General features: G+C 35.5%; 1 protein-coding gene across 16 annotated transcripts in view; it reads left to right on the top strand.

The window, feature by feature from the left end:
* The window catches only part of SORBS2 (sorbin and SH3 domain containing 2), a 205,151-nt gene that overhangs the window by 104,624 nt on the left and 86,723 nt on the right, over positions 1-13,804 (top strand). For 10 of the 16 annotated variants that reach the window (XM_043893757.1, XM_043893759.1, XM_043893764.1 and 7 more), the window contains exons 2-5: positions 2,722-2,771; positions 11,190-11,216; positions 11,522-11,577; positions 12,365-13,006. In XM_043893757.1, coding sequence (XP_043749692.1) covers positions 2,762-2,771; positions 11,190-11,216; positions 11,522-11,577; positions 12,365-13,006 — 735 coding nt within the window. In that variant the 5' untranslated portion in view covers positions 2,722-2,761. Of the gene's footprint in view, positions 1-2,721; positions 2,772-8,056; positions 8,150-11,189; positions 11,217-11,452; positions 11,578-12,364; positions 13,007-13,804 lie in introns of all 16 variants that reach the window. The other 6 variants (XM_043893772.1, XM_043893770.1, XM_043893768.1 and 3 more) reach the window with 3 other exon arrangements.

The raw sequence follows: 13,804 nt of genomic DNA, 5'->3' as shown, positions 1-13,804 counted from the left end.
CCCACACTGTATGTTTCATACCATGACACCTTTATTTTGCTGCTTGGAAGTCTGTACCTCTAATGTCCCTCACCTATTTCTCTATTCCAGCCACCCTCTCTGCTTTGGCAACCACCTGTTTGTTCTCTGTATCTGTGACTCTGTTTCTGTTTTGTTACATTTGTTAATTTGCTTTGTTTTTTTCATTTAAATTTTTTTTTTTTTTTTTTTTTGCTTCGCCATGTGGGCTTGCAGGATCTTAGTTCCCAAACCAGGGATTAGCCCCATGCCCTCAGCAGTGAAAGTGTGGACCACTGAGCCACCAGAGAATTCCCTATCTTGTTTTTTCAATTTCACATATAAGTGAAATCATACACTATTTGTGTTTCTCTGCCTGACTTACTCACTTATATCCTCTAGGTCCATCCACATTGTCACAAACGGCAAGATTTCCTTCTTTTTTATGGCTAAGTGATATTCCATTGCACATGTAAGCCACATCTTCTTTATTAATCTATGGATGGGTGCTTGGGTGGCTTCCATATCTTGGCTATCGTAAATAATTGAGTTCAGTCGCTCAATCGTGTCTGACTCTTTGCGACCCCATGAACCGCAGCACACCAGGCCTCCCTGTCCATCACCAACTGCCAGAGTCTACCCAAACCCATGTCCATTGAGTCGGTGATGCCATTCAACCATTTCATCCTCTGTCGCCCCCTTCTCCTCCTGCCCTCGGTCTTTCCCAGCATCAGGGTCTTTTCAAATGAGTCAGCTCTTTGCATCAGGTGGCCAAAGTATTGGAGTTTCAGCTTCAACATCAGTCCTTCCAATGAACCCCATGAACAGTATGAAAAGGCTAATTGTAAATAACATTGCAACAAACATAGGGGTGCATATATCTTTACTAATTAGTATTTTTGTTTTCTTTGGATAAATACCCAGGAGTGAATTGCTGGAACTTACGCTAGTTCTATTTTTAATTTTCTGAGGAATCTCCATACTCTTTTCCATGGTGGCTGCAATAATTTATATTCTCACCAGTACTGCACAAGACACCCTTTTCTTGGTATCCTTGCCAACACTTGTTATTTGTTGTCTTTTTGATAACAGCTATTCTGACAGGTGTGAGGTGATATCTCATTGTGGTTTTGATTTGTATTTTCTTGAGGATTAGTGATGGTGTGTGTCCTTTCATGTGCCTGTTGGCCAGCCGTATGTCTTCTAGGGGGGAAAAGGCTTTTCAAACCCTCTTCCCATTCTTATATAGGTTGTTTGATTTTTTGATGCTGAGTTGTATGAATTCTTCGTATATTTTGGATATTAATCCCTTATCTGATAAATTATTTGCAAATATCTTCTTCCATTTAGTAGGTGGTCTTTTCATTTTGTTGACAGTTTCTTTTGCTGGGCAAAAGCTTTTTAGTTTGATGTAGTCCCACTTGTTCATTTTTGCTTTTGTTTCCCTCGCTTGAGGAGACATAATCCAAAAATAATATTACTAAGGCCAGTGTCAAAGAGCATACTGCCTCTATTTCCTTCTAAAAGTTTTATGGTTTCAAGTTGTATATATATGTCTTTAATCCATTTTGGATCTATTGTTGCACATGATGTGAGAAAGTAGCCCAGTCTGATTCTTTTGATGTAGCTGTCCAGTCTTCCCAATTGGACATTTTAATTTTATTATTATTTACTGATCCATGAGGTATAGATAATTTTTTTAACCTATCAGATATTAGAGTGCTAATGTACATGGAAACTCAATGTGTTGTAGGGGAAGTTCATGTTCATTGACAATAGACCCTATTCAGGAGCTAAGGCAAAGTGACCAGGGTTAAACAACTTTCAGAGAGCTCTTCCCCTTAGAAGAATTGCTTCCTGAAGAGCTTATCCTTTCGCTTTGGTTACCAGGATATAGAGAAATAAGAAACTCTAAAAGTGGGCTCAGAGAATATGCCAGGGAAAAAACCAAGTCATCTTACACATCAAACAATACTGTAAATATTTTGAAACTTGTTTTCTACAACAAGCACCATTTTCCCAACCATTTCCAATAAATTAATCTCAGTTGTCATACAGCAAGTGCTCCAGTGGGGAAAACCACCACATCTGATACTGAAACAGAACTGGGTTTAGTAGTCATCATTTATTTCTTTCACTTTAGTAAAAATAGATGAATCTTACCTTTGATTACTTGCTCAAAATACAAGCAAGTACATTGCTTAAATACATTAAATATTCCCTGGTAATAAATTAACTCAATAATAAATTGAATATAATAAATTAAATAATGTAAAGTAATAATCTCAAATAAAATAAATAATGCAATAAACTGAATAATGTAAAGTAATGATTTCAAAGTATCAGAGTGTTTTTTAAAATTCTGGAAGAGGGCACATAACCATCAATGATCCTTTCTGGCTTAGAGAACAAAAACTGTTACTATAAACGTTTGTGAAAGCAATTTAATTTTTAACCATGAAAACCCTACTCCATTTTCATCCATTAACGATCACCATTAAACAAAAACATGAGTTTATGTTTATGATAATAAGACCAATAATAATTGAAGCTTAACTTGAATAGAATTATAAATTCTGCCCAGTTTATTAAACTTTCATTTAAATAAGACTAACAATAATGTGATATTAGCTCACAGGTACACCAAAACCAAAGAAAAACACTTTCTTGATATTTTGCTCCCCACGCTAGTGAACAAATTAATACATCATTTTCTTTCTACAGGAAAACTGAAGACTTAAATAACAAACCCTCCAAGGTCAAAATGAACACAGGTATGCTGTCTCTGTTAGTTTTAAACTCTTCAGCCTCACTCTCTAAAAATCATCTTGGCCCTAAATCATTAGTTTAGCACTTGGCTGATCCTAAATGTGATACTGAGTTTCTGAGATAGTTGAATTCATTATTTGATTTCTTTGTTTTTGTACTTCAATCTTACAGTTATCAAAAGTAGAATTTTCTGTTTTGCTGTCTGTTCTTAGTCCTTTTTTTTCTGTAATTATATCATGACATTAACTCCTATAAACCCTAGGAAAAAGTAGTATATCATTCAATGCATACATTTGAAAACTCTCACTTAAAATAGGCTAAATTCATAGGCAGGTTGCTCTAATGAGAGAACATTTAAAATTCTCCATTCTATAAACATTTTATGTTGACATCAAGAGTAGACAGAGTGCCAAAACGTCATAGGAAATCAGCTTAATTAATCAATAGACATAATACACTTAGAGTCTTAAGTATTATACTTTTAGATGTAAGAACAGTATCTCCAAATAGTTTAACACTGGTGCTCTGAACCCCATAATGTATACAGATTAATTGTAAAAAAATTTTGTAGTACTTGCTAGATACATATGATTTTTTTCCCCATAATATAATTATTTTAGCTTACATTTTCCCCTTCTCCTTCTCCTGAAATTCTTATATTCAGTATTGAATAATTCTGGAAAGCAAGTTGAAATTTTGTAATTTTCAACTGTATTTAGAAAATACCACTTCCCACCCATAAGTGATCACAGCAAAGGAGAAAGCATAGTGGAAGATATTTTTCTCAGATCAAGCCAGTTGTTTTTCTTTGCTGTCTCTTGTTATCAAAATGCCTCGAGGGAGGATTAACAACCACTGGTGAGAACCGATACCTAATCCCTATCTAGTGTAGAGACAGGCGCTGTGAACGTGATTCTGCGGCTGCCCCTGAGCAGAAACCAGCTGGAACCGGCCTCTGAGAGCCTGAAGTCGGCTGGCCCCTGTGCAGTCGGCTCGTAGGTGTGCAGGCTAGACGAGGACGTTGGAGACAGTCAACAAGTACAAGGAAGGCTTGGAAAGAACAGAAATCGTAATCCTGGAAATGAACCAAGTCAAGTCCTTTGGACAATTGGAGATGTGAGAATTATACACATGGGAAATGAAAGGATAAATATTATTAGGCAAAGGAGACTGAAGAAAGCAAATAGAACAGACAGCCCATCACTGAGCTTGTCTAAGTCATCCTGTGAAACTGCAAAATCACCCCAGTGGGTCATGCACATGAGGAAGTTACATTCACCAATTGTTCTGCAGCGTCTTCTTGCAGACTTAAGTTGAATGTAATTTCCCAATATCCTTCATTTTGTGGAGTCTGATTTTCCTATTTATTATAACCTTATTATGACAGATGTATAATATGTGATTATACTAAGTATATCATATTTGTTACAATCCATTCAATAATTAACCTTCCTATTCATAGAATTCAATCCCCAATAACAAAGTAGGCAAATAGAAATTTGTAAATTTATTTAGTTCTCCAGGGTGCTTGAATAAAGTTACTGCTCTAGTAGCATGAATATAACCCTCTAAAGCATCCTCTCATTAAAAGGAGTGAGCTGGGCTCTATATGGGATGTTAATTTGCAGATATTTTAATTATATGAGTGAATTTACACATCTATATATGCATGTAAATATGTTATTCAAACATACACATACAAAATTAATTAGAAGTGACTGGAACCCTTTGTTTAAAATGCCAAAGTAATACTACAATGTTGCTATAAAAACATACCACTTTTGAAAATACATATAGAACTATAAGAGCTTCCCAGGTGGTGCTAGTGGTAAAGAACCCACCTGCCAGTGCAGAAGTCATAAGAGACAAGGTGTGATCCCTGAGTCAGAAAGATCCCCTGGAGGAGGGCATGGCAACCCACTCCAGTATTCTTGCCTGGAGAATCCCATGGACAGAGGAACCTGGAGGGCTACAGTCCACAGAGTCACAAAGAGTTGGATACGACTGAAGTGATTTAGCACGTGCACACGCAGAACTACACGTGTGCACGCGTGCACACACACACACACACACACAGTTTTTCAACACTGTAGGAAATTGAAGAAAGCATTGTCATTGTATCTCAAAACAAAGTATAAATCAGTTCCCAAATATCCAATAAATAAAACAGGTCTCCATTATCTACCTATTAATCATTACAGAGAAATATTACTATTTCAGTGTTCATGTGTCAGTCACTAAAGTTTTTCAAAAAGAAAATAAGATTCTTTCAAAACAGCTCTTTGTTTTTAGCCCAATACGTAATAAACCTGCCAAGGGAACTGTGACACATTTCTCATACTAAAGTATCTAAATAATGTATAAAATATACAAAACATGCTGTATTTGTACTCTTGGTTTTTGGTCCACTGTTTTCGAAAGAAAATTTTTGCTGGGGAGGAGTGGGAAAAAGACATCAAATGCTCCATTGTATATGGTTTACTCCTGTGAGTGTTTTCCAGCAGTAGAAGCAGCTACCGCGGGTCCTGCCAAGACCCAGAAGTATGAGCAGATTATGAGTGAGCATGAAGGTGAGGGCAGCATTAGGGTTCTTTTGGATGACCTAAATATGTAAGATAGCATCCTCATTTTGAGATCTAAAAGAATATCTTCAGGAAAGAGCAGAAAGTATCAACACATAAGTAAGTAGAAACGGGATACGATAGATTTCTTCATTCCAGCACTTTCACCAATGCCTCAACTTTTCAAACTAAGCTCTTTACTAAACTGTTAATAAAAATTCTCCAGTCATTTTACTGAGTTCTTAGAGTAACACAGAATACAAAAATTATTTAACCCAGAGGTTCCCACACTTTCTTGGTTGACAGGGCCAAAACAGCTCAGTAATTTTTCATGCACCCTCAAGCCAAAAGTACCTGATAGTTGTATTTATTAAGCAGTTAGGTGCAGACAGTTTAGTAAGTGCTCATGATCTATCAACTCAGAAGCAATCTGAACAAAATCATACACTTCAATATACTTCCCCGGCAGCTCCAAACAGCCATGGTTATTTTAAAGCTTCCCTGGTGGCTCAGATGGTAAAGAGTCTGCCTGCAATGCAGGAAACCCGGGTTTGATCCCTGGTTTGGGACGATCTCCTGGAGGAGGAAATGGCAAACCGCTCCAGTATTCTTGCCTGAAGAATCCCATGGACAGAAGAGCCTGGCGAGCCCCAGTCCATGGACTTGCAGAGCGTCGGACACAACTGAGCGACTAACACTTCACTTCATTTCATATACTTCAATTGAAAAAAAAAATCATTTATCCAATTCCCTATAACCACAGTTACTTGTTACTGGGATGCCTGTGTGTATTGGGCGCTATAAAATTTCTCAGACTCAGAATTAGATTGTATTTCACTTCTCTCAATGACTGGCCCGGATTACTTTGACAGGGCACTTGCGTTCCACCACAACAATCACCAAAAACACAGATTTACAAAGATGTGACCTCATCTAAAAGAAGATAACAGGATCTCTGATGGTGAAACTGGGAACTGCCTCAGGCTAGTGGTGGGTGCAGAGTCTGTCTGATAGACATCACCGTGTTTTCCTCAAAAATGTGAACTATGTTCCCAAACCCTTGTGAATCCACTGTGGTGGGTGCTTAATACAGAGTTTTGGAAACCAAAGGTTTAACCAGCCACCTTGGGTCTCTTTATTCTGAATTTTTCCCTTTGCATCTCTGCTTGTTCCTCAGATGTTCAGAATTAAAAGAACTAGAAAATGTAATCTCTAGTAAATGAGAGCTTTCCATTCACACTGTCAACACCCCAGAATACTTAACCTTTTGAGACCCTGATAGCTGCTATATATTGCATATTCAATAATATTACCTCTATTTTATTAGAAACATTCACCCCCCTCCATGGCTATTCTCCATTTGCAGAGTTTGCTAAAATCCTATTGGTGCCTCTCCTGAAGATACATTTGGTTGTATGTTTTTACCATTTATGTCCTTCTATATTTGGTCTTTGGCTTATTTGATTTACTTTCTTTTGTTGTCCCATTTCTCTGTTTTATTATCAGCATTACAAAATTGCTATTTTGAGTATATATTTAAAAACATATTTTGACATGAGAATCATTCTATCAATTTAAAGTTCTGCTGACCTTACTACTTGTTATTTTACCAACAATTAATTCAAATCATTCCTTCAGCACTCAGTTCCCTCATGTTCAATAAACGAAGTGGATACACTCCTTAAGAAATAAAGGAAAGCAATATGCAAGACTAGCATGTGGCCAAATATAATAATTATAATATTGGTGGTTATAGAATTTATCTCTTTTTTTTAATATCTTTTTGTTATAGCTTTCAAAAAGAATTAAATTTAAGTTCTTTTGGTTTCAGGGGAATGAGCAAAACTATTTATTGCACATTCCAGCTACAAAGGAATCTGGGAATGGAATTGGAATCTGTTCCTAAATAGAACATTAACCTTCCAATTTTAGAAGTCTTGTTACGCTAAGCTTCTCAAATCATATTAAAATAGCTGATGCGTTTTCACTTCTTTTACTTCATGCTGTGATTTGCATTAAGTGTAAATACATAAATCATATACTTATTGTTCAGAAGTATGAAAACTAATTTTTTAAACATGGTCATTTCAGTACTGTATATATCAATATTGTTTTACCTCAATTAGGCAAAACTTCCCATAACTAATAATAACTATGGGAAGACACAAAATGCTTTTCTTTATGAATCTTACTTATCAAATGTATTATGCCTATAACAGGTAGGTAAGAACTTTATTTCAAGAGGTCCTTTGACCTATCTTCAGGAATCATAATAGCTCAAATACAGTAAAACTGAAAACGATGGATATGAAAGTATGTTATACCATAGCTCTTAATCCTGAAATACAGGATATTCATAACTCTAAAAGCTAGTTGCACTGCTTGTAAATTTAATAGTTGAATTCAAATGGTATAAACAAAGTTCAGTTCCATACATGGTGTTCCTCAAAGAAAAACCATAAAACATCAAGTATAAAATCTGATTTTTTTTTTTTTTTTTTTTTTACTAAATCATTGGCATCTATTTCTAAGACCTAACCCTGGCATTTTCCTTGTCTTGTTTTGGTTTAGTTTGGGGTGGGTGTACATTTTGCAGATGTGTTCCATGGTTACTAGTGCTGACTGTTCATCTCTCTCACGGATGTCTGTCACATTTCACTGAGATGCATGATACCGCATGTGCTTTCTCCTCTGCTGTGGCCTCTGCTATGTCATTTTTTTGCTTCCAGATAGCGGTGGGTGTGCTCGCAAACGTGCCGCCATGTCTGTTACATTAACATCTGTGAAGAGAGTTCAGAGTTCTCCAAACCTGTTGGCTGCAGGTATAATATCACTAACTCACAGAATGTCACATTTGAATGGCTTTCTCTGACCTTTCTCTCTTTCCAGAATTATCCTGTTTGGATGATGAAAGTGGCTGTAAATACCTTTCTAATGCCCCACAAGTTCTTATTTTTCTTGTCTCAAGAATAGCTCCTATCCCTTATGACTGTTTTGCTCTAAAAATAAAAAATGTCAAAGGGAACTGATATCTTGTAGAAAATATTTCAAAAACCTAATTAAAAACAAGTCACTTGCCAAAAATGTGTTAAGTAGCTGCCAGTTTTAACTAAGTTTTTGTACTGCATGAACTAAAGTAACATAATATTTAATTAAGATAACTCATAGGTACTTTTCTTGTTTTTTACCTAAAAACTGTTGAGGGTGAAGGCACAGAGTGGCAGAAGTGGGATTTGCAGGAAATTGAATCTTTATTAATTTGCTTCTCTGTCAAAGGTTGCAAATAAAATGATAGAATATTAACTTTGAAAGAGACTTTTAATCTTCCTTTAATCCAATCAACAAAGAGCTTTCTAATATATATTTTTAAACATCTTGGTCCAATGAAAATTAACATGAACTCACAAGTATAAATATACTCTAGAAAGTAACTGAGAGTGTGATATTTCAGCATCCATTGAAGTGTGTCTTTTTATAATAAATAATCTCTCATGACTTCAACCCTAGTCTCTCTAGACCCTGAAATATACCCATATCACTAGATGACTGGTTAGTTGGTTGGTCAATTTTATTTTTCCTTGGTTAGTTCGGGTTTCTTTTGGTTTTTTAAATAATATTCATGAGTTTTGGAACAGAAGTTGGGAAGGGATGAAGGATATTTAAATAATTCTAATTCTCACTGTGCGTATTACTGTCTTTTATACACATGCATTTATTAGTCAGTTTTTCAGGATGTCCTTGACTTTAAAGCCACTTGACCCTAAACTATCCAGTTTTGTTGAGGAAAAATCAAGCTTCCATGTGGAGAATCCCACTCCTGCCCACCACCTTCAATCCATAAATAGATTTCAATGTCTAAGTTTAAATACAAAGCCAGGTGGTTCCATAATATGTTACCTTTATTAAAAAGTGTAAATTGATTGCAATGGATGTAGTAATGATCTCATTTTGGTTTGAAAAAAATTATATATGTATTTGTACATGTTTGTTCATGTGTATGTGAGCATAGAGAATGTTAGAAAAACAATCATTTCCCCAACTCATAAGGATTTGTCAGAATTAAATGAGGGTAAACGAAGAAAATAAATGGACAGGTTTATCATAGTACTGACAAAGACAGTAGCCATTCAGTTAGTTAACTTGAATTTAGTTAATACATTTAATTCTTGCAAGGCACTTGAACCCTCTAAAGAAAGGGGCTATAAGAATTCAAAGCAACATAACTTTAAGGAAAAGTATTAGAAGGACATTTAAGTAAAACCCAAGAGTAGAGACTATGAGGTAGGGGGTACTGCAAACACAGCTACGTAAAAATCGTAATATTGGAATCATAAGGGTGGAAAGGACCGCTAAGGACATCAAGTCCAGTCCCCGACACCAGGCCAGGAAAGCCCTGACAACTTCTCTCATGTTCGCCACCTTCTGCAGCACACAGGTAGTGCTCGTTGTAAGAGGGAAGAGCAATTAAAGTTCTTAGTTCTTAAAGACTGTTTTCACGCACAGAACAGCCAGGGGACATTAAATCCGTCCCATTTACTCATTCTTAAGTTTTCAAAGAAGCAATGACCACCCACTAAAGTATACTAAAAATTGAAGGCTCTGATCCCTAGAATTCTAGCTGTTTTTTTCCACAAGGGAATGGTCATGAAGTGTTCAAGATATTACACAAAACCATTTTCTCAAGCATCTGCCAAGTTATTTACCTGCCCAATTCTTAAAAAAATAACCAAAAAGCTCTATTCTCTTTACTTGACATGTGTCTAGGATGCTTCTTACTACCCACTCCAAATCACACCTGCCCTCCCTTTCCTAAGCTTTCCTGGCAGGGGTGAAATAAAAACAGAGCTTTGGTGAACAGTGTCCATGTGGGATGCTGTGTGACTTTCAGTTCCTCTGAAGAACTACAATATTAGTAAAGTAGCAAATTGGCACCCGGCGTTTTATATATCTAAAATTAGATTTATGTTAAAGAAACTGAAATATTTGTACACCTGAGGCTCCTTAAAGGACCACCCACTTAAAAGTAAATCTGAATCATTAATGTCCAGGACCTGGACAGAAGATTAGGCTGAATGACCTCTAAGAGCCTTTCTAAAACTAAGGCTTTATGATTCCAGGTGAAGTTGGCCCTGTGTTATCACAGAGCCAAGCAATACCAACTGATTACCTAAAACTGTGCATAATTTATAGGAGATTCTTGAAAGTATAATTCCAAATAAAACTGAGAGTAAATATGTTATCAGGCTGCTTTCCAGCTGTATTATCAAAAGCAATTTATTAGCAATGAAATGCTTACTGCAAGACAGTGGAATACTTGAAACAGCTTTTTCACTGTTGAATATAAAATCACTCTTAAATGGCAGTAAGAAGAAAATTCAAAGTCTAGAGAATGATTTGAAAATATCATATAATATGGCAGTGTATTTTACACTTTCTTAAGGTAAAGAAGAATTAAAGCCAAAATATTGATGGCATTGAAAGCTAAGGATCTGGTGGTTTGATTCATTGTTGGGAGAACCATGCATTGTTTACCAAACTTTTGATCCTTCAAACTGCTATTTAAAAATTCATATATTCACCTTAATATAGTAATAAGATAAAACTGAATTCTTGCAATAATACTGAGGGGAAAATCAGTGTTTGATATATGTTTTAATTATATATCATATTTAATTAATTCTAATCTAATTGAAGTAAAAACAAATGCACAAACTTTCATTAGTATATTTTATATACCCAGAGTTTTAGATCTAAGATAATGTTTGCCCAAAAAACAAAATAAACATCGTTTTTTGCCAAATAATCTTTACGGCATTGCTCGTTTTACCAGAGACCTAAATTCAACATTTCTTTTTCTTTTAGGTCGTGATTCTCAGTCACCAGACTCAGGTACCAAAAAACTATTCTGAACAACTACTACATTTGTTGTGAGTTTTTTTTTTTTAAGCATATTCATAGCCACATTGTTACTCTTACAATAAACTTAAATTGCATACACAGTTATGCATTTTTAACGTCTAAAAAGAAAATTTCAATTTTGGAAATAAAAATAAATTTTACTTAAAAAATATGTTAAAAGTGAATGTAGATATTTTTGTATCCGATTTGTTTTCTCTTAATAAAAGCTTGGAGATGTTACAATGATCGAAATCAAGAGACACTGAATGGAGATGCTACATGTTCCTCTCTTGCAGCAAAAGGTTTTAGAAGCGTTCGACCAAATCTACAAGAAAAAAAATCACTAACTCAGGTAATCCTGCACACTGCTGTCCACTGTGTTATTTTAAAGCATGGTTATTAGGCCACTGCTCCAGAGTCTCTTTTCTAGTAACATGCATATTTTGATATGTCTTATTGTTAATATGTTGTTTTTATATTTATATTGACTTGTATTTACAAATGGAAGACAAGTCTTAAGTTGAAAACAGTTTATTGATTTTTCTTTTTTTCTGATTCAGCTGATAAAAGCACAACAGTTTCTGGTATAATTTTCAGGATATTTTCTAATTCTCAAGAAAAAAAACAGTCAGTTGATGATTTGGATTTCAAAGTTATGAGGCCAGCAATATATTATTTACTGAATAAATATGAGTTATGCAACTGCTCATTAAATGAACGAAAGAAACTCAGTGTTGGAGGTATTAGTAAAATTGTCACAGGCATGAAACGTGTTACCAAAATGATGTGAGTAAATACTGTATATATACCTGAAGGTCTAGAGATATACACCAAGAGAAAATATTTTCACTTTTAACCTGATTTCCCAGAAAGTAGATGGAGACAAACTTGATCACGTATTCTCTATAAAACTATTTTCCCCCAGAAGGCAACTATTGACAATAAATTAAAATGCATTCTAAATAAACATGATCATTCAATCTGGCCAACAAAATGTATAGCATAATAAGAAGGTGTGACATTGCTTTACTTTCTTTAAAGGGTAGAGTTAACACTGGTTTCTTTAATGATTAACTTTGACTTTCTCTCTGTTTTTCCTTCAACATTATTTCTTTCTCCGGATGCTTTTGGTAACCCAGGCACCCCTTCCACCACCCAGAAAAGAGAGCTTTTGTAGCTCCTTGATAACCAATCATACAAAGGGTGACATTTTAGACCAATTAGGAACTAACACACAAATTCCATCCTGTACAGAGTTCATTACTAACAAAACACCTCTCCAGGGAACTATGTATTCTAATGATGATTCTAGCCAGACAATTGTTTATTCTGAAGAATCTAACACAACTGTGTCATATACACAAAAAATCACTAATCCACTACCACCGCCTTCCAGCACAGGTCCCCCACCAAAAGCTGACATGAGTACCCCATTTCTCCAAGAGGACTATACCCAAGATTCTCAAACTCGGAGAATTTCCACATTGAAACTAATCCATAACCAGGATCCAGGAAGCAGCATCACCTTTAGTCCTCCACAGTTTCCCAAATCTATTGAAGTACCATCATTTCTCAAAAGGCCTTGCTCACCACCCGCTAACCCAGTGCCTGAGAAACACACAGCATCTCTTTCCATTCAGATAGCTCCCCTTTCGGGACACGATCCTGAAAGCCACAAACAGCCACCTGAGCTTTCTCCAGAGACTGCAAAGATACCTCTTCAGCCAGAGAGACAAAGACCTGCAGTTGCTGCGGCCTCTCAGTCCTCAGACTGCCAAGTGGTACCTTACACTTTCCAATCTCTTCTCACAGCATTCTGTAGAGACCCTAACTCCTTTGGTTTGGGCTTCTTATATAACCCGATGCTTTGTTAGTTTGCAATCAGGAAAGGAGAAAGAAACCATCCTCCTATTTAAAACCCCACCAAATTCATCAGTAAATTTCTAGGGACCTTTTAATTTAAAAAATCTACAGATCTTTTACCCAGAAATCATGTTTTATAAGCTTCTTCCTTCTAGGTATTTATTAGAAATCATTGATGACTGGTTAACAATTAAGACTGCAAAGTACTTTTTAGGTTTTAAAGAAATATTGTTCATGCCAGATTTCTGAGTACTTAGATTTTACTTTATTTACATGGGTAAAATCTGCTAAAATAATTGTCCATTATAAGTCACTTTGGCAAGAAACAGTTATCTTAATTCTAGCAGAGTTTATTTTCTTGTAGTTCAAAATTCATTTTCATTGAAACTCAAACTTCTATGTTTTTAAGTTTATTATTTCAGAAAGTATGTTAATAAATCTTTAGTACTTAGACTATTCAGAAGTAAATCTATATTTTCTTATATGTTAAATTCTCCCATAGTGTCATTCTGCTGACATTTATGAATCTAGTTAGAAGAGAAATGTGTTCCTCTCCTTGGCTTTTTCACAAAGTAATGTAATGTGAAGAGCATAGCTTTAAGGCTAAACAGTAGATTCCAATCTAAACTCCATCACTGGCTACGTGATAAGGCAACCATCCTAACTTCTCTGTGAGTCTGAATGTAGAAATAAGAGTATTAATTAATCCTTAATTC

This window comes from Cervus elaphus, chromosome 32 (genome assembly GCF_910594005.1).
Source record: "Cervus elaphus chromosome 32, mCerEla1.1, whole genome shotgun sequence".
Taxonomy (NCBI): domain Eukaryota; kingdom Metazoa; phylum Chordata; class Mammalia; order Artiodactyla; family Cervidae; genus Cervus; species Cervus elaphus.
The sequence above is the reverse complement of the archived record's forward strand: the minus strand, read 5'-3'. Positions and strand labels throughout refer to the sequence as shown.